The sequence below is a fragment of the Hoplias malabaricus genome, chromosome 8 (genome assembly GCF_029633855.1).
Source record: "Hoplias malabaricus isolate fHopMal1 chromosome 8, fHopMal1.hap1, whole genome shotgun sequence".
NCBI lineage: Eukaryota > Metazoa > Chordata > Actinopteri > Characiformes > Erythrinidae > Hoplias > Hoplias malabaricus.
In genome coordinates, this window is record NC_089807.1 from 16,575,373 (window position 1) to 16,600,376 (window position 25,004).

Here is a 25,004-nt window from a genome sequence, read left to right on the forward strand (position 1 = left end):
TACAGGTTTTTTTCATAAGTTGTTCAGAAATCTTTTTTAGGAATTCATAAGTTGTCAATGTCAAATTAAAAACCAAGAGAATGTATTGTAATAAAAAGCTGCCACAGTTTAATTCAAGAATATGTGTTACGTTCTACAAACAAGAGCATAAGAATACTGACTTATCATAGATCAAACAGATGACAGTGACTTCAAAAAAACAGTCTAAAAGAACAAACACAAGGGCATACGCTAAATGGACTTAAAATAGTGAATAAAAACAATCCTTCAATCAAAGTCAACGCTAAAGTTACAACACTGCATTTTCTGAATTTTATGGATAAAATGTTGGCTAAAAGTTTATAAATTTGCGTATCATGCAGCCTGGCTCTCCTGAATAACACTGAGTTCTTAAGAATCCCATATGGCTTTGGGGTAATCCAGTCAGAGTTTTAATGAGAGTCTGCATGGCTAACGAGGCCCCAGGCCAGTGAGCCTTGCAGACAGCCTAGGAGAGAAGCACAGCATCAGTGCCACAAGACAGTAACTCACTGCTCTCGTTCAGGACAGTCAGGACACAGATGTAACTTCTCTTCAGCCAGTGGAGTATAGTGCACCTGTTTCATGATTCACAGTTACATTAAAAAATCTACACAATCCCCCCATAATCTCACCTCAAATACAGTGTTCTGCACATATCCTGTGCTGTGGATGCCACACTGAATGTATTCGTGTCGGTGGGGAAATAAACACATTCTGCATTACAGCTTACATGGAATTACACGGCAGAATTATTAGTTGGTGTAACATTTATGCCAACATTTTTTGTCCCATGTGTAAATTACAGAAAACTTCATTTCCCAGCTTTAATGCAATAAGATGAAAGATGAAAACAAGCACAAGAGACATAATTAGCAAATTATGACTCAAAAGTGACTAATTTAGAGAAACCCAGCAAAATATCACAGACAAACTCTAAATTAGTGCAGTGCTTTCTCTAATATCCTACTTATCACGTTTGTACATGAACTTGACAGGTCATAATAAGCAAATAAAAAGCCTGAGCAAGATTTCAGATACAATACCCCATAGTCCCATTGGCTATGGATTTTAAAAGGAAAAAGAATGGAGTGTCAGATAAAATATATGGCTTGCGATTGCTATCTCAAACATTTCCGAATGAGATGCCAAAGAAAATGGAGGATGATTTTAGAAGCAATTCATCTTGTCACTCTGTCACAATCCACTTGCATAATCCCACATGAAGATGTACCAAAAAGAGGGCAAGAAAGGGGAAAAAAACACACACTCAAACTTCAAAGTCTTCAGAGATGCAAAACACAACATAACACAGTGTGTAGATGAGAGCGAGAGGTTAACAGGCTGCAGAGTCTGGTCAGTAGGGGGCGAACTTCTGGCGGTCTGATTTTTTGATGCCACTTGATGTTGGGATCTTTGCGGTATAGGGGGTGAGCCCTGAGGCTGCAGTGTGCACGGCGAGTAGGGGCACGGTTTTCATGCCCAGCAGACTGGAGACCGGGAGGGCATAGTGGGCACTGGGGATAGAGGGCATTGCCTGTGGCGAGTGGACGTTAATGGCGGAAGGGGTGGCAGCCAGCATGGCCATAGAGGAAGGGGTGGAGGATGAGGCAGGAGAGGCAGTCTGGGGGAAGCTCAGACTAAGGTCGACAGGGTTGCCGGAAGAGGAGGACGCAGCCTGGATGCTGAGCTTAGCCATCTCTAAACTGCAGACACAAACACATGCGCACACACACACACACACACCAACACCACAGGGAAGGGAATAGAAGAGGTAGGGAGGATGTGGTTAATAGCGTAGTTAGAAGTAGGGGCACAAGAAGGTGGATTTGGATCAAAAAAAGGTGAGAGAAACAAAAGAGAAGAAAATCAATAAAGGGAAATGTTAGGTGTTACAAGGAGTGACCCATTAAAAAGGGTTTCACATGCCTCGATGAGGATTAATAAAGCTGAGGAGTGTCAAAAACGGGTGGGATTAAACAAAAAGGGCACAGCATGAAATTCTTTATGTTTATTCTGGTCTTTTAAACGAGCTACATGTATAACACCTTGACCAATCCACCAGCTACAGGAGCTACGTTTGGCCCAGAATGCCAGCTACATGTGTAAAAGTCATAAGGTTGTTTTTTGTCCTGTTAGGGGGATCTCTTACCTGGCACTGATGAGGTACTGGGCCAGGCTGATGCTGGCTGGGGAGCCGCTGATGGTGACATGGCGTACAGCCGAACCATCTGTGGCCCCAGCTATCTTGATCTGGGCTCCAGACATCTGGCGAATCTCATTGATCTTAGTGCCCTGTCTGCCAATAATGCAGCCTATGAGCTGAGAGGAGATGACAGGGTGAGCAGCAGACAGCATCTGTATGATTTAGTGGGCAAGTTGCAATTCTAAACAGGCTGAAATGTCATCTTAATTAAAGTCAAACAAAATTTGCGAAGAGCTGGAACTGGAAAAAGTAAAATAATTTTGTACTAAAATATGCCATGTTAAATATAATAACTCACTACATTATGGTCCAACTACGGTCACTGCTGTGCCTCTGTGTCTATTGCAGTGAAGGCTAATTTCTAATGAGTGAAGAAAGGTGCACTGACAGTGCTGACAGCAGCAGAGAAATCAGAAAGCGGCGGAAGCTTTAATAGCAGTTGAAACAATGCAGGCTTCCAGTAGGTCTAACACTGCCAGTGAGGTCATTAATGTAATTTGAACTGTAATCAGTGTTCGACAATCTGTCACACTGGGCTTCTGACAAGCTTTATGGTTGCACATGCATTTTATTTAACTGCATTGTGAGGACTTACATCATTAGGTATGGTCAGCTCGTGAGAACTTGTTGCAATGGCGGCATCCAGGCCTAGGAAGGAAGATGTAGTGGGAAACATCTCAACATAACACTGAAAGTCTACATCAAATAACATTGAATGTAAAAAAAATTAAGTATAATACACTTTCAATTCTATATGTGAAAATGATAAAAAATAAGCTGAATCGATAATCCAAACAGGCAGAAGGGTTTAGCTAGATGAGTCATGAAATAGTTAAAACTGATGAAATTGAGGCAGTGCTGAATTTAAACAGGTTCTCAGAAAAAAAAAAATCATCTCAAACACCCATTTTTGACAGACTGTCACAGTGTTTCTTCTTCACTAACGGTAATCGTTCTCGGCCCTCTGCTCTGTGTGCAGCTGTAAGAATGTGTGCAGTGGTGTGAAAGGGTTGTGGGCTGGAGAGCATGCTGGTGGAATTGAACAGGTTAGGGGTGGTGTGGAGGTACGCATGGAGTAACACGGGAGGATATTTAAAAACAAAAAACAAACAACCAAAAAATAAAAAATAAAAAAACGCATGAATGAACAAAAGCTGGGTAAGGTGGAATACATGTCTTTATGCTGAGATAACATATGAGGACAGGGGTGGAACGTGTATATATATCACAAAGCCTCCACAATGCTGTGATTCACATATTACGACATGGCCATAACTCCTTGCAGCAGATGACAATGAGCATAAAGTCACCTGGGCCATCAGCCAGCGTCAGACCCCAGTGTGTGCAGCATAAGGTAGGCTTTCTGACACATACAGTATTATGACTTCTCTTGCCTTACCATGACATTGATTTTCCTTCCCTTTCCTCAGAGTGCATAAGTAGAACTCAGTGATGGTGAACACATGAGGAGAGAGACGACAGGAAAGAATGGAAATTGGGAGAGAGAGAGATAGAGAGACAGAGATTGATGGACAGAGAGAGAGAGAGAGAGAGAGAGAGAGAGAGAGAGAGAGCAAAGATTCAAAGATGTAGGCATAGACAGACAGAGTGATGGAGGGTAGAGACAGACTTCCCTGGGGAGCTTTTGGGTACGTACCAGGGAAGGTAGGGTTGCTCTGCCCAAGGGAGGTAAGGGGGATATGCTGCATAGCCAACTGGTGAAGCTTGGTCAACTGCGAGGTAGGAAGGGAGGTTAGATCTAGCCAATCATTTGGAATTATTTCAGAGGAAAACTGACATCTACAGACAATACACAGCCAATCTTTTAGACTCACAATTAGATCTGTTATCAGGGCTCATGAGGACTCACCCCAGAATAACTGACATAATGACAGTACTCTTATCTGATTCTATCAACACATTTCTTTGTGATACAAATGGGAGGGCAATGGGTGAAGAAACAAAGGAGGAAAAGGTGTTAGTAAACACTAGGCATTAGTCATTCAAATGCAATAAATGATTCTGGATGAGAAACAACAACTGATGTATGTGTTCACAGTTAAAGCTGCTCTATTAGTATTGGTTCCAGTGCTTGTGTTTAAGGAGAAGGGCATTGAGATGTGTGGTGGGATGCAGTGGGGGGAGGTGTGGTGGTGCTGGTGGTGGTAGTGGTGGTGGAGAGGGCAGGAGGTGGCTGGAGGGAGTGAGGCAGTGACTGTATAGTAGAGATGACCAAGAGCTCTGATAACGCAGCAACATTGGCACTCACATCTTGAGGTGGAATGGCATACTGTCCTGGAATAGCAAAGGCCTGCATAGAAGAAAATGCCTTCAGGCGGGTTGGAACTAAATGAATAACACCTTCATAAAATGGATTACATGGTTTTCAATGATTACGCACATACAAGCATTAGGGTAATAAGATGGAAAGTCATCTGACCAACCACCACTGCACAGTGTAGCCACAAGGGGTCACTGTATGAATACACAGTTAGACAACCACTACGACCAGACAGATCCTGGTCTGTTGAATGCTAATGAACATTTGCAACCTGTAACATTTCAAAGCCTATAATATGTGCTTTAGAAGCTTCTCAGTATCACAGATATACATTAATAATAATCTACAGGGCACTTGCATGCTTGACCAGTTCGCAATCTCAAACTTCCACACAGCTGAGTCCATCTAAAGGTCATGATTGCTTTATCACACATGCAGCTTCTTAAACAAATCATGACCAGTGAAGATGTTACAAATTAAAGGTCTAAGCAGCATTAATAAACAAACACATCTTTGTGTATTATTCTGAAAAGTAAAAGACTATACTATGGACAGACTAGACAATAATATATAGCCTAGACTATAATATTTACCTGCTCAGTGGTAGACAGGTATATAAACATTGCATTGGCTATAATTTCTTATTGTATTTACAATTAAGATGTATCCTTCAGTACAAAAAAAATTAATAAGCAATAACATAATATACTCTGCAGTTTATCTACTGCAGTAATAGCATTTTGGTGTGATGGCAGCTTACATAACACTTTAGTATATCTAATTCATGGAGTGTTATTAGCAAACTTCAGCCAAGAGAACAACATCTGATGCCAGGCGTGTCAGTGTTTTCATCATACAATAACATTATCTATCACAGTGGATACAGGTAGTGAATTCTGACAGAATGTGATTCTGAAGCTAGTCTGAACAAACATGTCTAAACATGTTAAAGTAAAAAAAAATCTCCAAGTGAAGTGCCAATCATGCCAGAGTTTCTGCCTTTTTAGTGGAGAGAATATAAAATCCCATGGCAAGGGGCACCACACAATAGGCATAATCTACCCCTGCCTGCTTGTGGACTGTAGATGGATAATGGTTAGTAGCTAATTGTGATGTATAGCATCTTTTTTTCCATTTTTGTTAGGGAACCCTGCCGACAGTTGTTACTCTGATTAAAGCAGACAGGCCTAGATCAGTAATTCAGTCAAGCCACACAGAACAAGTCTTATCTGCATGTGTGAGAGCACTGAAGCACTCTGCTGCCCTGTGTGGTGACTACATTACTGATGAGATCTGAAAGCAAGATTTATTCAGCCACACTGATCTCAATGCAATCATTAGCCTAAATATCCACACTCATAGTTCCCCAGTGGGAGTGCAGCTATGCAATCATTAATGTTTAAGTGGAGTCACTGAATCTATAACCACAAAGCTTTCATAACATAACATGTCTGCTGCTCGAAGAAAGATGTCATGAGGGTTGTGAGTTGGTCGAGGTACTCACAGGAGCTGTATGTGGTTGGGATAAGATTGTAGGATTGCCACCAGGGGAAGGTTTGGGCCGATAAGGAATTGTCGCTCCCTTAGGTGGTGACTACATGGAAAAGTAAAAAAATAAAAAGAACATATACATTTGCTCAGTGAGTGAAAGAGAGAACATTTTCTCAGTCTCACTCCCAAGTCAACATTTATAGCACAAAGCAGAGAAACTCAAGACTGAAAAGTGACTAAGCTGGTGGAAACCCCTGGAGTGCTGCTAGATGAATTAGACAGGACAGAAACCTCAGAAACCCACTGAACATAATGAAATGGAATTCAAATGAAGCATGTAGGTGAAAAATTACAATATATTACATACATCCCACACTGCGATAATGCTGAAGCACAGGGGAAATCATCCATATTCATTTCTAAGCTGTAGTAATTAAATTACACACATGCACATGCATACACACCTCCAGCATGACGGTACAGATGTGTCTCACACACTGCGTGATGGCATGAGGAGTCCCGGAGATGGTCACTGCTCTTTCAGTGGACTCAGGAAGTAAATCTCCAGCCACCTGCACCTGAGCACCTGTGGTCTGATACACACAACTGCTAATGCAATCCAGTCTCAGACGAGTCAAAAAGCAGTAATGACTAGAGGAAATGGTATTTTGACTAAACCAATGATGTTATGCTTTTCTGCTTCTCAACCACAGTTATATAAATAATATTTTTTTATTATATGAATTTTAAAGATATAAATCTTTTATTTTTCAGAGCACCACATAATGAAATTGAAAACAGCAGTTTATAATAAAATTAATGAACATTATTTTGATGTGAGCAGTTATTTAGTCCAATGTATTTGGATACTGTATAAATATGAATCTGTTTGCGCTTTGGTGGGTCATCTTGTCCTACACATTCAAAACAACCGGGAATTCAACCAACCATTTCACCAGCCACAGCCATGAATAGAAAGTCCAGTAACATTTACTTGATGGAATCCTTGAGCAGAAGCAAATATCTTTCAACAAATTCCACTGTCCTCCTGTTAAACCCTAACAAAGTGATGAAAGTGGCACTGCTTCCTGAATTTCTGCTACTTCTGAACTGCTGTTCTTCTTAGTCAAAAACATAGTGGACAGATAGCTGTAGTAACAAGGTATGTTTAATATATTTGGAATGAAAGCCAAAGGGAACGTGGTGTGGCTGCACTAGAGACTAAATAGAGCAGCTCTTAGCTCATGAATACAAAAGTTCTGCATTGATGAGAACAATTAATCACACTGAGCCAGAGCGTTTGTGCTGGGCATGCAAACAAAGAAGAACACCAAGTGTTGAACAAACCACCATGCTATGAACCATTTGGGACTCCCACAGACCTTCATAACTCTCATTCTGTTTAATCTGTTTGGTAGCAGATTAAAGCTCATATCTACCTCTCTGATCTCTTTAATCTTGGAGCCTCCTTTGCCGATAAGAGAGCCACACTGGCTGGCAGGGAACACAAGGCGCAGCGTCACGGGGGGTCGGCTTGTGACGGTGCTGTTCACCATGGACGCCAGGATATCCTGCAATAGAGAAGCAACAGTGTCACGTGGCCTTCATTACGAGTCGTTTGCTTCACTTTGCACTGTGATTGTATCTGAAGTTGAAAAAAAGCATCTAATTACAGCAGATATTAATTCTAAAATGACTAGGGTACGGCATGAGGTGACTGATGAAGAAAATTCAATTACAGCTCAAACCCACAGAGGCCATCACAGGAAGCGTTTCACAGTATATCAACAGTTTCCAAATGCAGCACGAAGGAGGATTCCTTTTTAATTTCAATAAGTCTTAATACGTTCTTCTTTGAAAAAGGTTTGAATCCTTGGTGCAATAATTGCCAAAGCATTACAGCAGAATGAAGTTAATTGCACATAATGATGTTTTCCAGCATAACACGACAAACCTCCTCAAACTTCTCTGCAATCATGGCAAAGGCTTTGAAGATGACCTCAGCTGGGCCAGTGATGGTGACGATACGCTCTGGGCTGGAGCCATCAGAAATATTAATACGAGCCCCACTCTACAAACAGAGAAAAGTATATACATGAGCTTTGCCCTTCATTCTATCACTAATTACGCTTTATTCAGTGCAGTTCCAGCCAACCTTAAAAGCAATCATCCAAGTTAGTGTCTAATTTAGGCTCTTTATTTAAAAAAATACCATCACTATATAAAGAGATTTAACTGGTGTAGCGTAGCGTATATTCATATTTCCTAGTAATATGCAACTTTAAAGTACTACTTACATCTTCTCTCATTTTCTTGACAGTTTCTCCTTTCTGAGAACCAAACAATAGTAAGTATTAAAAACAACAAATTCTCAAAATACAAAGCAATACACAGTAAAACTTTAATAAGGTATAATTGTAATAAAGTTTAGCAATATAGTTTTAATTATTCTCTACATACCTTCCCAATGATGCTGCCCACTTCCTACAAAAGACAAGCAAAAAATACCCAACATATAACCTTTTCTTTTTATGGCTTGTTATACTAGGAATTGAACACAGTTTTTCTTATGTATTGTGGAAAAAAATGTTCATTAAACAATAAGAATGTTCAGAGACCAAACTGAAATCTTAGATGATATTGGCCTTTTAGTCCATAAAATCCACCTGCTCTTGTGTATTTATCAATAACAGCTTCCTAACAATTATACATTGTCCAGACCCAGCCCTGAGTTGTCTTATGAAGAAAGATAGGAAACTAGTCTTCTATTAAATGTAAAAGGATGTCAGTTTAAATACTGTTTCACTGATGGTCATATTTTTCATGCTCCACCAGGTTTTGCACAGTTGTAATCAGTCCATATTCCTTTTATATTTTTAATAATATTTGGACAAATTTTAATAACTACATTTTACCCTTACTTATGCAGAAAGACTACTTTATATCTAATCTCTAATATATGTTCAGCATATGCTGAAGTCTTTAGATTTTGATTCGAATTTTGAAACAATTGTGTACCGAATTGAGAGTGTAAAGTAATATGCTGAAGTGTAATAACATATTTTGAAACAACAGTGTGTCAGACATATAAACAAAATGATTTATACTTTCAGATACTAATTTATTATGGAAGACTCCAAGTTGAAACAGCTCATAAACATTTATAATGTAAGGGTTTACCAGCCTCACCTTTCCGTGCATTAGCAGGCGGATGGTGAGGGTGACATTTAGCCCTCCCTCAGACAAGCTGAACTCCTTCTCATTCATATTCATATTCCTTGATGATCCGGACACTTCTTGCTCTCAGACAGACTGCCTCTGCACGGACAAATAGATAAGGATGTTAGCAATTCAAGGGAGAGTACAGAGCACCAAATGCAATTCAATAAGCAGTTGCACATTTCACAGGCCTTCCAAGCTCTGTGTCTTTGATTACTCCAATAACCCCCAACGACAAAGACTGTATCTGCAGAAATATTCATTTAATTCCTACATTGATACATGGTTCCAATTTTATGCTGTAAGGTTATTATGTTATTTTCATTCCTGTGAGACGTGGGTGAGAATGTGAGAGTTCAGTGTTGTTGCCAGTGGGAGCCACAGACAGGTAGCTTCCATTGGTTTCCCTTTAATAAACTGTTGTGACAATGTTGGATAAGACTCAAAAGGAGCCACTTCTCTGCTGGCTCTGAGGATCAAGTGATGTGTGTGTGAGACCGTGTCTAACGGGATCTTGTTAATTTATCTGTAAGTAAGCACAGTGCCGGACTGTTCACTGCATTCCTCTTATGTTCTGTCTAAATTGTGGTGAGATGTAACGTGTTCTATTTCTGAGACTCTGTGATAAGCGTGGTGAGGTCATGGGGTATATACAGGGTGAAAATGAAAAAGGACTCCTGTTAGCTCTCCAAACGCGTCTGATCCTTTGAAGGTCTTGTGTGAATATCTTATGCAGTTGTAGTTATTGTGCAGTTTTGCTCTGATAATGGGTACTGTGCCTGATCTTTGCCTAATGAGGCCCTGCAGCTAACACAATGAGTTTCATTAGGAATTCTAGGTGGCACAGAATAACAATTCCACATCATTTTGTCTTTGCACTCTTCATTCAACAATACTTCACCTCTTCTTCTCTGTTTTTCAGATACTTACATGAGGTTTGAAGAGCAGACATGGTTCTTTCTGTCGCCATCACACTTTTAATGCAGCAGGCACAGAAAAGACAGAAAGACAGAAAGAAAACTAAATAAAAAGCAATGTTTCTGCATATGCTAAACTGATCATGACCCTAGATCAATAACAAATGAAACAATCAAGGTTTAAATATGGTGAATTTATAAAATACTGCTCATGAATATTAATATTAAGCAGATCAATATTAATAATGTGGGTCACAATGGACCTAACTGGTTATGAGACATCTGCAGTGCAGTAACAAGTCTAGTCGTTTTTGGACTTTTATTTCTTTGTTGTTTCATCAGGTAAATGCATCAAACAAACAGCCACTGCCTTTGCCTAATCCTATAGGCCAGGATTTATTTGGCTAATGCTAAAACCCTTTTGACCCATTTCTGTCTCCTTAAGCTTGTCAGCAGGCCCCCAGGTCCTTAAAACCACTCCGTCATGTCCCAACACCACACTAACAGACACAGATATACATATAGATGATCACATATGAACATGTGTTTAATTTACTCATATGTCCAACATCCCTCAAAAACGTGAACAAAAAAAGAAACATGGAGTAATAATAACATCAGTATAATATCAGTGTGTTTCTTGCTTTAGATGTGCACAGCAAGATGTAAACTGTCATTTCTGTAAATTGCTGAAGTTAACTTTGTTCAGCTCTTGGCAATTAAGTCAAACTATATCAGAACGTATTGGTTAGTGTTTATATGTTGTATTCAATGACTTTCAAAAACTCTTTAAAGTATACATAAATTCTAATAAATTCAAAAATTCAATTTTGTTTCTATGTAAATGTATATAATTTACATATTTGCTTTAGTTTGTGACTTCATTTTAAAAGGTTCACTTTATCATTTCTATAGAGCCTATTTGAACCGTTTATAACAATATATATAACAGTGCAGATGGTGGCTGCCAATAACACTGGATACACATAATCCTCCATGTGAAAAACAGAAAAAAAAGGACTAAGAGGATCAAAAAATGCATAAAATACTTCGTACATATGTATGGTCTACGTAAAGATTAACTTTAAGGAACAGACTTAAAGAACGACTTTTCCCATCTTCATACAACTTTCCTGTAGAATATTCCCAGTAGAGCGTAGTCCAGACAGGTTAAACGCGTAAATAAGCCTATTTGTCCCAGACTGAAAGCGTGACAAATAGCTTTGGTACAAGTTAGCAAACTGACCTGCTGGGATGATAGAGGTTGAGACAGTAGGCTGGTGCTGGTCAGTTGTTTTTTCCCTCTTGTCTTTCTTGTCACTCCAACAATGTGAGTGTGTGAGTCTCCAGTGGCTGTATGGTCCTGGTAATGAAGAATTGCCCTCCTTTGTTGTCAGTTGTATTCAGAGAATGGACAGATGGCCTTGTGCCCGTAGCTCTGCCCGACTGAGACTAGCTTTACTGTTTTTTTCCCCTCTGGCTTAGCCTCTGATAAGCCCATACAGCAGGGTAACTGAGCCTGAACTCCTTTGCGTTGCCTAATACTCCCAGTTAATTCAACGACAGTGGAGTTTCTTCATCATCAGGGTAGTGTATAGCAGGAAAACAAGCAAAAATATATTGGCCTCTGATGAATAAGGTCCAAATGAGATGTTCATCTTCATACTTATGAGCCCCAAGTAAAACATATATGACCACACTGAAACAGGCCCGTTACATACCTACTAAATTGCAAACGATGGTGAGATTTTTTTTTACAATATTTGACTGGAAATAATTAAAAAATACCAGCATGGTAAAGTTTGAATCTCCAATGATCATCTTCAAACTGATTGTGTCACATTATTATGGATGGGAAGACACAGCAGCCTGTCAACCCCTCCCCCCAAAACCCCAGCATCTACTTCTGCTAATGAGGCTAAAGCTCTGTGAAAACAATGTGGGCCTTTAACAGAAAGAGATTCATTCAGTTCAGCGGCCAAATTATGAAGTGAGTGAATCAGTGGAGCAGAAGTGGCATATTTAATTACTGCCTGCTGTTTGGGATGGCCATGAACGGTGGACACTTTCAATCTCCCTCCCTCTTGCTTTAAACTCTTAAGTCCATTGTATAAAACTAAGTGTTTTATATAGTATTAATCTGAATATGATTTAAAAAGCTGTAATATATTAGCATCAAGTATGGCTTAAGAGTAAACTTCCAAAAGACTAGTTTTCTTTTGAATAACTTTGAATGTTGTGATAAATCACCTGATGTAAAAAGGTTTGTACCAACTGTAATTAAATGTCCTGCTTTAGGTCAACCTGTAAAATGGCCATGTGTATACTGAGTATTAAATTGTACAGACTATGCTAGAGATTTTCAAAAACATTGCAATTACTATCTAAAATGACCAATGACACTAAACATATATTCTGAATTTTTGATAGTTGCAAAACATTTGTATATTTGAAAAAAATAAATAAATAAATACAGTAAAAATATTATTAGCCTATATTATACAAAGCATGTACCTGTGGATCATGTGTGTATTTTAAAAGGCTTTAGGGCCAAAATCTGTCATGAAACAATGTCTCAAGCATTAGGGTTTGTATTATTAACTATTTGTTTTAATAGGTTTCTGTTAGGCAGCTTTTTGTTGGAAAAATTGTACATTTCAGAAATTAAATTAAAATTTCTACCTAATTAATTTATTGAGATGTAAACAGTCCCAACAGCATGGCCTCATATGCTTCTTATGTAGTTTGAGTCTTATAATCTGGGTCAATTCTTCATTTGTTCTTGTGTTGTTTTTTTCTTTCATATTTAAGATGGTCTTATCAGGTGATAATAATGACTGATTTCTCTGTATAACTAAGTGTAATATGGCCATATTTGTCCATGTAGTTGTATAACATATTGTGCATTTTCTAATAAATGGCCCATTTTCTCGGTTCCACTGTAGAGTCAGCTACAAAACTGCATGGAGATTTTAGGCCATTTTGGGAAAATAATCGTGTTACAAAGCTGTGTGTTTCATGACTGATTTACTTAATTTCAGGATAAAACCAGTTGGACACACTCCAAAAAGGACAGGACACGGGATTTTTTTTTTTTTGGCGGAACTAAAAGGGGTCTTTTTTTTTTTTTTTTTTTTTAAAACATTTTCCGACGTTAACGAACACTCTGCTGATGTGTGGACTTTGTGACTGAGCTTTCTGGTCTTTCACTCTAGGAAATGTCAGTGGTGTGATGGTCTTCAGACAGTTTGACATTTCCAAATAATGGAGTCGTTTCAGAGTGAATTCAGCAGGTTGAACACGTTTGAGAGTTTCAAGGAAATCTGGACTCATTACGGTTTCGGTACTGACCACAGAGAACTGATACAACAGGAATTTGCCAGGATTAAAGGTAAATAATTCACAGTGCCATTGTCGTTTTCTCAAATAAGTTATTAACGTACGTTACTAAAGTTACACCAGCACCGATTTCTCCTTAATTATGAAAGCGTGTCGTCTGCAGTGTAGGTAGAATCCTCGTCTTTTAAATATCCCAAAAAATCCTAAAAAGGTATCCTGCTTGTTGCATTAGCATGTATGCTAACTTACTCCCTAAGTAAAGAACAGCCCGTCTGTGGACGTAAGAGTCGATACCAATAAAAGAATCGATTCATTTATTCATCACATTCAGGAGCGCGAATCAAATCTTCCGACTCGATTTCCGCTCCAGTAGTCGAATATTTTATATACAGTCTGTTTGAAAATATCATTGGACACGCAGTAGACTTGCTGAACAGAATGTACGGAACTATGTCGAAAACAATATAACACTTGAAGTTCTTTAAACCATAAAGTACATTTCAGATACACGGCCATCCCCCATTAATTGGCTAAATTCTGATCCAGTATTTACTGTGTAGGTATCATACTCTATGGGTGAATTTCAAATCCCTAGATCGTGAAATGTTGGCTTCCAATCTCAGTAATTTGTCTATTAGAAAATCATGCGTGTTCTTTTATAAACTGCATTACAGCCTTTACAGAAAAATGCTTCGTGCCGTGAACTCTTTGTGTGAACTACTTTGTTTTGGAATCGGCAGTGTTATAAAGTTTGGCTATTTGAATAGAGTTATTTATTCAAATTATTTGTATTTGGCCGTAGAGTCGACTCCAAGTTCTGTGGAACCGAACAGCTTTACTGTGGGATGTCTGCAGTGTGGTGTTGTGTTCAGTCATTCTCTGTGGACTGAGGCGCCCTCTGTCGGTTATCACTTGCGATCTGCGAGATTTCATTTTGCGTTAATGTTTGTGTTCACAGATGTGACGTACCTTGACCATGCAGGGACAACGCTGTTTCCTGAATCGCAGATGAAGAAATTTTATGAGGATATATTAAGGAATGTGTATGGTTAGTCATTATCATATATGGTAACCCGTTTTTCATGTAGATCTGTAAGTGCAAGCAGTATTCAGACTGATGTTTCGTCCACATTAAGTGTTTCTAATTAAATCTTTATTTTAGGAAACCCTCACAGTCACAATGCCAGCAGCAGACTGACAAATGACACAGTGGAAAGTGTCCGATACAGGTACTCTGTTCCACACTTGTCTAGAATTTTCTCAGTCGTCATACATTTTTGACAATACTGTAACTAACTGCTTCTGCATTATGATCTAGAATATGCATATGCCATGTTAAATATGACCATATATGAGAAGTAGCATTACAGTCTTTAGATGAGCTGCTACTTAAAAATCAGGAACTTTAAACTTAAATTTGAATTTACTTCTCAGTACAAGTCTAATATATATGTACTACATACATTTCATTGTTTTTATTCCACAATATTTATATTCTTATTAACATTATTTTATTGCTTCTTCATTATTATATTTTATGTATCTTTGTCATCACGGTGGTGCAGCAGGTAGTGTCGCAGTCACACAGCTCCAGGGACCTGGAGGTCGTGGGTTTGATTCCCGCTCTGGGTGACTGTCTGTGAGGAGTTGGTGTGTTCTCCCTGTGTCCGCGTGGGTTTCCTCCGGGTGCTCCGGTTTCCCCCAACAGTCCAAAAAAACACACGCTAGTAGGTGGATTGGCAACTCAAAAAGTGTCTGTAGGTGTGAATGTGTGTGCGTGTGTGTTGCCCTGTGAAGGACTGGCGCCCCCTCCAGGGTGTATTCCCACCTTGCGCCCAATGATTCCAGGTAGGCTCTGGACCCACCGCGACCTTGAATTGGATAAGCGGTTACAGAGAGTGAATGAATGAATGTATCTTTGTTTTTCTCTTTTAATACCATACATGCTACAACATGGAAAAAGTGAATTTCCCTTTGGAGATTAATAAAAAAATTTCATCTTGAAATTTGCAACTATAAATATTGGTAGAATTAAATTAGAATTTGAAAATGCATATTGGGCATCTGAAATATGCAATTTTAACACTAACACTATTGTTGAAAATGACTAAATTAGCATATGTAATAGCAGAGAAAATAACAGAGGACAGCAATGAGGTCTTTCGGGGCTTGAGTTTAATGCTCCTTATGCAGTCTTTTAAAGTTTCTTATTTTCATTGCTGTGGTATTTTGCCCTGTAGGATACTGGAACACTTTAACACCAGCCCTCAGGAGTACTCTGTAATCTTCACCGCTGGCTGCACTGCTGCACTTAAACTAGTGGCTGACTCCTTCCCTTGGGGCTCAGGAAGCCAGTTTTGCTACTTCACTGATAACCACACCTCTGTGGTGGGCATCCGTGGGGTGACCATTCCTAAAGGAGTTAAAACATTAGCCGTCTCACCTCAAGAAGTGGAAGCAAGGGCCAAAGACCATCAAAATAATCAAGTGACTGTAATTACAGAGCATGACATTTCAGTGGCCCATCTTTTCTGTTACCCTGCCCAGAGTAACTTCTCAGGGCGGAAGTATCCACTGAGCTATGTGACGGGGGTTCAGTCTCAGCAGCTCTACCCAACCTGTGAGCATAGAGGCCGATGGTTCGTACTGCTGGATGCTGCCAGCTTTGTTGGCTGTTCGCCACTTGACCTGAAGCAGCACCCTGCTGACTTCGTCCCCATCTCTTTTTATAAAATATTTGGCTTCCCCACTGGACTCGGGGCCTTGCTGGTAAAGAATGAGGCAGCGGAGCTGTTGAGAAAAGGTTACTTTGGTGGAGGGACAGCTTCAGCTTATACGGCAGGAGAGGACTATTTTGTACCAAAGTCAAACATTATTAGCAGGTAAATATAATACAGTCTAAAAGGTACTGTTCATTACAAAGCCTGTGTCATCTTCTGTATTTATAAAACCTAAATAAAAAAATTCATTGAATAGTTCTTTTTGGATTTGTATGTATAATAATCCTTAGATTTGAAGATGGCACCATTTCGTTCCTTGATATTATCTCCCTTCATCACGGTTTTGATGTCCTTCAAAAACTCACTGGTATTTGAGCTTTTATTACTTTCCTTTAACCTTTAATTTTTGCAGGGGTTCTCTTGTGACTCAGGCTTTCTTAATGCAATGTTCTGCGTTTTCTCCTTAGGTAGCATGGTGAACATTCAGTTACACACATTTGGCTTAGCTCGTTACACCTACATGATCCTTTCCTGCCTGCGCCATAACAATGAGCAGCCTGTGGCTCAAATCTACTGTGACAATGAGTTTGAGAGTGTAGCTAAGCAGGGAGCAGTCCTGAACTTCAACCTGCTGGACCGCCATGGCCAAGTGGTAGGATATTCTAAGGTAAATAATCTATAGAGAGAAGTATTTTCTCTGTGTAACTTTAACCTTCTTGGGACTTTACATTTTAAGGACTTCAACAAGTTCTTGAGTTACCTTTACATCTGTTTGGCAGAAGTGCAATTTGAAGTGCTCCACTTTGCTTTGCTTTTTCCACAGGTAGACAAAATGGCCTCTCTGTTCAATATTCATATGCGCACAGGATGTTTCTGTAACACAGGGGCTTGTCAAGCCCATCTAGGCATTAGCAACAAAGAGGTGAAGAGGAACCTCCAGGTCAGATATGTAATACTTAATGTTATAAATATTATTGTAAAACACTTGATTATTACCAGAAATAAGATTTCTTTTTTTTTTAAAGGCTGGTCATGTCTGTGGGGATAATATTGACCTGGTGGAAGGCCGTCCGACTGGATCCATCCGCATCTCTTTTGGATACATGTCAACTTTTGAGGATTGTCAAAGTTTTCTAAAGTTTGTTGTTAACTGCTTCGTGGATAAACCACTAAAATTGGACCAAGAGAGACTGGCCAGGATAAGATCAGCTACCACTACAGAGGCTTCTGTTTCAGATTTGCTGAACTCAGTGTACATCAGTAGAACTGTGCCTGAGGAGAATCAACTGAGCCCCTCTCCTGCTCCTCTGAACAATCAATCAAGTGAAGTGGTTTCAAAATCAGAAAGGAACGTTGGGAAGCCCTGCACACTTACCAATATATTTATTTATCCTATTAAATCGTGTGCTGCATTTGAGGTACAGTAAAATTTGCTTTATGTTCAGTTGGAATCCATTCAGTTAACATGTAACCCTGCTTTCAGGAGTACATAATGTTATTTTGTATGAAATCCAAATTTAATAATAAGTTTGGTTGTTGGGTTTGGTTAATACATTTTTAAAACGACAGTAAAATGATTGTTGATACTTGTCTAATTCTTTCCTTTTAAATTCAATCTAACACTCTCACTTTATGCTGTGGTGTTCAAAGGTGACTGAGTGGCCAGTAGGACCACACGGGCTATTATATGACCGTACATGGATGGTAGTGAATGAGAATGGAGTGTGTCTGAGCCAGAAGAGAGAGACAAAACTCTGTCTCATCCACCCACACATCTGTCTAGCATCCAATATCTTGCGGTTGCAAGCTCCAGGTCAGGCACATCTTAGCCTGAATTTCCAGGCAACTTTATCACCTACAGTAAGCCATTTCATATGGGGCAGGCGAGTGTGTTGCATATATAAGCCAGTCATTTTCTTCTAGCAAATTGAATAACCACATTCATGATCAAGTGGGATTTATGGCTTTCCTCTTTCATGCATGACATGTGTAACCAATCAGAATTTAGCTCTGCTCAATTCTACAGCACCAATGCACCAAAATCAAGGTATAATTGCAGAGCTTATGACAACTTGGACTTGTTAAGACTAGACATGTTTTTCACACATCAATGCATGCCAACGAATTGAATGTTTCCCACAAAAGTGCCCTGCTGTCTATTTATAAGCAATTTTTTTAAATTGGTAAATTTTTAATTAAATTATATTTTTAAAACATTAAACATCTGGAAAATAGAAGGAGTGCAGAGGTTATGTGAATTTTCATGTCACAGCACAAAAATGTGTTAAAATACCATATAATTTCTTTTTAACCTCCAATAAATAAATATATTAGAATACTCTAATATAAAAAAACTGAAATAGAATGGTTTTTCAGGTATGGAAACCATCACACTTCCCCTGGAGGCCAGTGGAGAAAATCATGTTCTACGAAAATGTCAAAGCAAAGTCTGTGGTGACAGGTAAGCAGAAAACATGTTTTTCCCTAAATTGTTTTTGGGTTGTTGTTTTTTCATTATTTGTTATTTATTCTTGTTGATTTTTGACTTATACCTGCCTTTCTTTGATGCATTCAGGCAGTTCATATCAATTTGTGTTGTGAAACACATTGCAAGCTTTGTTTAAATATTTCATTGATGTTATGATGGTGTGCAACAAATGTTGTAGGTATATCCTAAGTGTAATCAAAGCTGGTACAGCTATAGAGTCACTATTCTTTGGGCTTATTTTGCCAACCTTACTTCTGAAATCCACATTAAAATAATCAATGTGTCTCTGCCGTTTCTTAGAATACAGGCAGTTGACTGTGGGGAGAGTGTGTCAGCTTGGCTCTCAGAGTTTCTGGGCAAACCTTGCTGTCTCGTTAGGCAAAATCCAGATTTCTCTCGGGATATGAAAATGGGCCAAGAAAAAGGTAGGTTACCAGCCCCATTTATAATACTAACATGCTGATTCGTGATTCGGTGGAAATGTGGAGTAAATGTCATTCAAGTACAGTTTTCCTTAGCCCACCTTTTGTTAACACACCTTAGACCTAACCAGTCCTGTTTAACTCGCTCTTCTGGTGGTGGTAATTTTATTTGTTAGATCTCCTTTTTTGTGTGTCAGCTATCATTTTTATATATATATATATATATATATATATATATATATATATTGAAAGAAGACGTTTGACAGAGTATGATTAATATGATTTGAATTGTGTCTCATAGGAATCTGCCCCTCTGCACTCTCTTTGGTAAATGAGGCTCAGTTTTTGCTGATTAATAGAGCCAGTGTGTCTCTTCTGCTGGATCATATTGTTAACAAGTAATGACTGTACTACACATTATTTATACATGTCCAAAACCTGTAGCATGGCAAAAAAATATTTGGGTACATTTTTTATTTCCAAAGATGATGAAATCTTATGTAGATCTCTCTTAAATGTTTTGCCACAGACAGGACAATTCCCATAATGACGCACCTTTCGACATGCTTCAGCTCATTCATCGTTTCAGGGCAAACCTTATTGTCTCTAGCTCGAGACCATTTGAAGAAGAGGAGTGGTCTGGTATGAAAATAGGAGGCACTCTGTTTCAGGTTAGATGTCAAGAAGAGTATGAACAAACTAAATGAAGAAGAACAATATGTGGCATGTAAATTGCATATTTTTTATACTTTCATTTTAAAGGTGATAGGCAAATGTGGTCGCTGTCAGATGATAGGAATTGATCAGACCTCTAGCATTAGGACCCAGGAGCCACTCAAGTCTCTGTTGGAATGCCGAAGTGGGAAGGTTAGTGTAATTTAATAGCATTTTAACCCTTTATAAGCAAATCAGCACCCATCGGGTTCTGATCTGCTGCATTTTGTTTTTAATTGTTCATATAATGTATATAATATACACATGGACATATTTTAAACACAGATTGCTGATTGTAAAATAAATTTCTTTTTCAAAGGTCACTTTTGGAGTGTACTTAATTCACCTACCTCAAAGAAACCTGACTGCACATTCCACTTTATCTGTTTGTTCTCATGTAAGTGTACAGACAGAAAATGTCAACAAGTGAATTTTAAAACCACTGTAATACTGAATATTGAAGACTAATGAAGGCTGGTCCAAAAGCCTGGAAGAATGTAAATGTGCACATAATGTATAAATATACACATATAGGTGCATCTTGATAAATTCAATTCAAAAAGCAAAACTCATATAATGATTAATTACAGAGTGATCTATTTCAAGCTTTTATTTCTTTTAATGTTGATGATTATGGCTTATAGCCAAAGAAAACCCAAAAGTCACTATCTCAGAAATTTAGACTTTGATTTCCAAATGAAATGCAAAATTTACTTTAATCTGAAAACAAGACTTTGGACATTGAGCAACAGTCCAGTCCTTTTTCTCTTTGGCCCAGATTAAGACGCTCCTGGCATTGTCTCTGGGTCATGAGTGTCTTGACACAAGGAATGCGACAGTTGTGGCCCATGTCCTGGACACGTCTGTGTGTGGTGGCTCTTGAAGCACTGACTCCAGCAGTAGTCCACTCCCCCAAATTTTTGAATGGCCTTTTGTTGATTATGCTTTCAAGGCTGCAGTTATCCCTTTTTCCTTCCACTCAACTTTCTATTAATATGCTTGGATACAGCAGGAGTGTGTCAATGGACATCTATCAATTCAGCAGTCTTCCCCATGAGTGTGTAGCCTACTGAACCAGACTAAGGGACCATTTTAAAGGCATAGGAAACCTTTGCAGGTGTTTTGTGTTGAATATTCTAATTTTCTGAGATAAAGTCTTTGGGTTTGCATTGGCTGAATTAGTGCAATAAATTAACTTTTTGAAGATATTCTAATTTATCAAATTACACCTGTAAGTCCTTTCACTACCACTAAAGTCAATTTCCCTACCTGCTATGGAATGATACTTGTTAGTGCGGGGGCTAAACATCATAAATTAATCCATACTGTCAGCCAAACCACGAAGCCTTTCACAAATTTATAGTTCATTGCTATGAATTACACATGTTTCAGTTGCCAGTCATTTTCACAGCTTCTTAAAATAGAAATTATGAACCATTTCCCAGCAAAGAGTTTGTTTTAGTGGTTATTGTATTTTCAAATTAAAGATTAATAATGATAAAGGGGAACATTTTATTACAAATTAGGATCCAATTCATTTATAAATATCTTTAACATTAACGCAGTGGTCTAACAGCATATAGGTCAACATGCCAAACATTTCACTGCATTATCAAAAAGCAGTATTAGTATTATTGTTGCCAGGGGATGGAAACTGTGTTGCACATACACACTGAAATCCAGGTGTTTTGATGTTGGGAAAAATGTTGTAATTTATTTTGAGACTCTGGCCTAAAGCTAATGTTATTAGCTGTCCAGTAGAGTGATCATTTTTTGCAAAATACATTATGCAAATACACAGAGAATTCTAATGAGTATTTTGTGCAGCCATTTGTCAGAAATATGCTTATGGCAATAGTGTCATATAATAAAACATCAAAAAAAAGATGTTGTGGTTGTTGCCTGTGATGTATTTAGATTCTTTGTGTTATTGGTGTTTGGCTTTTTGTATTATAGATTAGTTGCAGTCAGTTCAGAGATGACAGGTAGACAAATTAAAAACATAAATACAAATCATTATATGCATTAGTTTCTCAACATCAAGCACAAGTGAACAATACATTGCTGCAAAACTGTGTAATAAGTTCAGAATGATTGGTAGCATTTTTAGACAGAATGAACATGGAGTATAAGCTACAGCTGTGTCTAGGAATCACACTTAAGGCTAGGAAGGATGCACACTAATGTGATCAGACATTTGTGGACATCAGTTCATCCAATATTTCCTGTACAATGAATGTTGTGTATGGGTAGTTTACCAACCCTTGCTGCAGCAACAACCTTTTCCCCTTCTAGATGTTAGAATATTCCTGTGAGGAGTTTATGGCATTCAGCAACACAGAGATATTAGTGTTAGTTCTCAATCACAAACTGCACTCATCCAAGTTGTGTTGACCGACTTTCTATCATACCAAAGTCATAGATACACTGTTCCAAGACCCAATATTGGGAGTAGACTTGTCAGCACTTGACTGTGGGTATGGTTCATGTGTAGCTGCTCAGACGGAACCCATTCTATTAAAAAACAATTAAACACATTGGCATTTGAATTAATTCATTCATTCATTCAGTCATTGTCTGTAACCGCTTATCCAGTTCAGGGTCGCGGTGGGTCCAGAGCTTACCCAGAATCACTGGGTGTAAGGAAGGAACACACCCTGGAAGTGGCGCCAGTCCTTCACAGGGTGACACATTAAGATTTCTTTACAGTCATTATATAAATTACAACAAAACTGTGCTTTTGCATTCTACCCATCTGTGGTGTCGCACTGAATACACAAACACATACACAGTCTAGTGCACTAGAGGCATTGAGCACACATTCTGCACTGAGCAGCCACATCAGCACCCAGGATGCAGTTCGGGGTTAGGGGCTTTGCTCAAGTGGATGTTGAAGGAGAAGATAGAGTTGTTCCTAACTCCGCCCGTCCTAAATTTCCTGCTGGCTTGATAGAACCGGAGACTTCCAGCCCCTGGTCTGCTTCACTAAGCTTTATGCCATGGCTGCATTATCAAAGTCCTGAAGATAGAGCAGTGTGAATCCAGTTCTTTGTTACTAGGTCATTGCTTAGTGTTTAAAACAAAAGCAAAAGTAGCCCTCTCAGGCTAAAGTAACTCCGTAACTGGAGTTTGATCTTTGCTCAGCCCATGAGCTATAACATTAATTCTTATTTAATGAAAAAAGCAGGTGAAATTTTCATCTTGAAAGACTATATCTTGTCATTTTAAGACACACACAACACATGAATCATGCTCTGCATTTCCCAACTCCGCTTTTAGTTGGCACTTTACCAGTCATCCCCTTCATATAGCGGCAAAATCTGACCCCATGACCTGTTCCACTGGATAATCCAAGTTAATAGATTGCATTTTGGCTTTGGTATGCAGGAACTAAATATAGACACAGTGCCAGCTTGGCAAAATATCTCATACTGACCATGCTGCACGTCCAAAAGTGTGTGGATGCATACTCATCCAAAATGTATTTTAAAATGAAAAGTATTAATATGGAATTTGCCGTATTTTACTGCAGTGGAATCCGCCAATCATCTAGAAGGCCTTTAGCTTTATAGCATTACAGCATCAATATTTGGCATTGTTTATTGTGATCTTTGGCTAATGTTTGACTGCTGTAGTGTCCCACTCTGCTTTCTTATGGAGATTGTATAAGCTGATTTTTTTTTTTTTGCTGCATTAGCTAAATTCACTAATTAGAACGTGTTTACAAATTATTTTGATATATGCTGTATTTGTACCCAGTATAATACACAAAGGTTATGTAGCGAATTATTATTGTTGTTGTTGTTATTACTTCTGGTTTAAGAGTCTGGGAATTTTTGTTTTCTCAGTGTTATTTTACAGTGGTAGTGAGTACCAAACCATCTATAAGAGATATTTCTGAACTTATATTTAAATAAACGCTCAGGCAGCCTATTCTAATGACTATGACTATCAGTGTCAGACTGAAGGTCATGAAGGTGTTGAAATTCTTCACTGCTGTTGAAGTTGTGAGAAAAAAACTTCACAGGTTACTGCAAACCATGGGTGTCTGTTGAAGCACAAACTGTGACAGTGCGAGCAAACAGACCTCACAAAGCTTGCTTCACACCAGCAGAGAAAGAAACAGGAAGGGGTTAGAAACAAAATTCTTGTACATATGAGCCCCTTTCACACATGCACGGTAACCCAGAACTTTTCCGGACTTTAATCAGAGCAGCTTTCTGTGTGAAAATAATCATTTGTAATATTTGTGCCAGACATTACCCGGACTGCTAGCCCCATAATAAAAATTCTGGGTAAAGTCAGCGTGAGCGCATGGGAGATTCAGTCAAATCTTGCCTTTTCTCAAAGGCGCCACTACAAACAAATAAGTCTTCCCTTACTTTGAAAATGTATCTGATGCTGAAAATCTCAGGCTGTGTCCTCCATGTGTGAAAGGACAACTCCAAAATATGTCTGGACCTAATTCTCCAAACTTTTTCAAGAGACCATATTTGAAAACGGATTTAGTTAAAAAGGAGCAAGCTCAGACATGTCTGTTAGCTTAACCTTACAGTGAATTTATGAGAGAAATACAGCATTTAGTAAAAACTATTCAGTTAAAATGTCAGGTTTCACCAGGTCTTGTTTTGTTTCTGTTTTTTTTTTTATTTTATTTTATTTAATTATATTATTTTGTTTAGTTCTTGTGTTTGTCTTATGCCTTTTACTTCCTCTTGTGTTCATCTCTATAGTCTCTGTAGTGTGTATCTTGTGATTGCCAGTGACTATTTAACATCAGTATTCATGTATGTTGTGACCTTCTTGTGTTTGTTAAAATAATTTAATAAACCAGCCCCAAACCTCACACCCAGACTTGTGTGACCAGAAAGTTCTAGTTTGATCTTGTTTGACTAGTCCAATGAAGTTTCCAGTGATGTCAAGGAAATTCCAGGTCATTTTTGTTTTGGTGACAGAGGAGGCTTTCCTCTGACACCGATCCCAAATTGTTTGCCAGCATGGAGGTAGGCCCGATAGTAAAGAAAACCAAAATGTCTTTTGTCTTGTTGTATTTTCTTCTACACAATGTCTCTCAGGAATCACATGTGTGTCTTTTCTTGAATTTTAATGGAGATCTCAGTAAAGTCTCACACTATGCTCAGATTTTCTAATATATTTAAAAACACTCATGTTTATCTGCAAATGAACTA

At 38.5% G+C, this 25,004-nt stretch overlaps 2 protein-coding genes across 4 annotated transcripts; one reads left to right on the top strand and one right to left on the bottom strand.

Annotated features, from left to right (window-relative positions):
• Nucleotides 1–117: 117 nt before the first annotated feature.
• Nucleotides 118–11,983, bottom strand: zgc:110045 (uncharacterized protein LOC664755 homolog). Of its 3 annotated transcripts, none has more exons than XM_066678760.1 (14): nucleotides 11,379–11,983; nucleotides 10,146–10,189; nucleotides 9,186–9,314; nucleotides 8,457–8,480; nucleotides 8,294–8,326; nucleotides 7,951–8,067; nucleotides 7,436–7,567; nucleotides 6,461–6,589; nucleotides 6,010–6,099; nucleotides 4,494–4,535; nucleotides 3,882–3,957; nucleotides 2,820–2,872; nucleotides 2,171–2,340; nucleotides 118–1,724 (listed from the first exon to the last, which is right to left on the bottom strand). In XM_066678760.1, the coding sequence occupies exons 3-14, from the start codon at nucleotides 9,267–9,269 to the stop codon at nucleotides 1,376–1,378; spliced, it is 1,299 nt and encodes a 432-aa protein (XP_066534857.1). In that variant the 5' UTR covers nucleotides 9,270–9,314; nucleotides 10,146–10,189; nucleotides 11,379–11,983; the 3' UTR covers nucleotides 118–1,375. The 3 variants fall into 3 exon arrangements, with proteins under 3 accessions (XP_066534857.1, XP_066534856.1, XP_066534858.1); XM_066678759.1 differs by having other exon boundaries at nucleotides 4,494–4,553; XM_066678761.1 differs by lacking the exon at nucleotides 4,494–4,535.
• Nucleotides 11,984–13,291: 1,308 nt separating this feature from the next.
• mocos (molybdenum cofactor sulfurase) lies at nucleotides 13,292–23,351 on the top strand. Its single transcript, XM_066679242.1, has 16 exons — nucleotides 13,292–13,523; nucleotides 14,430–14,519; nucleotides 14,634–14,700; nucleotides 15,712–16,353; nucleotides 16,482–16,558; nucleotides 16,659–16,858; nucleotides 17,015–17,131; nucleotides 17,217–17,609; nucleotides 17,842–18,004; nucleotides 18,568–18,652; nucleotides 18,980–19,104; nucleotides 19,403–19,499; nucleotides 19,631–19,772; nucleotides 19,864–19,968; nucleotides 20,135–20,212; nucleotides 20,594–23,351. The coding sequence occupies exons 1-16, from the start codon at nucleotides 13,397–13,399 to the stop codon at nucleotides 20,696–20,698; spliced, it is 2,613 nt and encodes an 870-aa protein (XP_066535339.1). The 5' UTR covers nucleotides 13,292–13,396; the 3' UTR covers nucleotides 20,699–23,351.
• Nucleotides 23,352–25,004: the final 1,653 nt, after the last annotated feature.

Bases quoted from the DNA above. Each gene is read 5' to 3' on its own strand.
- zgc:110045 (XM_066678759.1), bottom strand. From the start codon at position 9,269: ATGAATATGAATGAGAAGGAGTTCAGCTTGTCTGAGGGAGGGCTAAAT. The intron at 8,068-8,293 runs GTAAGTAGTACT...CTCTGTTTGTAG, and splicing joins TCAAGAAAATGAGAGAAGAT to AGTGGGGCTCGTATTAATAT. The intron at 7,568-7,950 runs GTTTGTCGTGTT...TCTCTATTGCAG, and splicing joins TTGCAGAGAAGTTTGAGGAG to GATATCCTGGCGTCCATGGT.
- mocos (XM_066679242.1), top strand. From the start codon at position 13,397: ATGGAGTCGTTTCAGAGTGAATTCAGCAGGTTGAACACGTTTGAGAGT. The intron at 13,524-14,429 runs GTAAATAATTCA...TTGTGTTCACAG, and splicing joins GGAATTTGCCAGGATTAAAG to ATGTGACGTACCTTGACCAT. The intron at 17,610-17,841 runs GTACAGTAAAAT...TGGTGTTCAAAG, and splicing joins AATCGTGTGCTGCATTTGAG to GTGACTGAGTGGCCAGTAGG.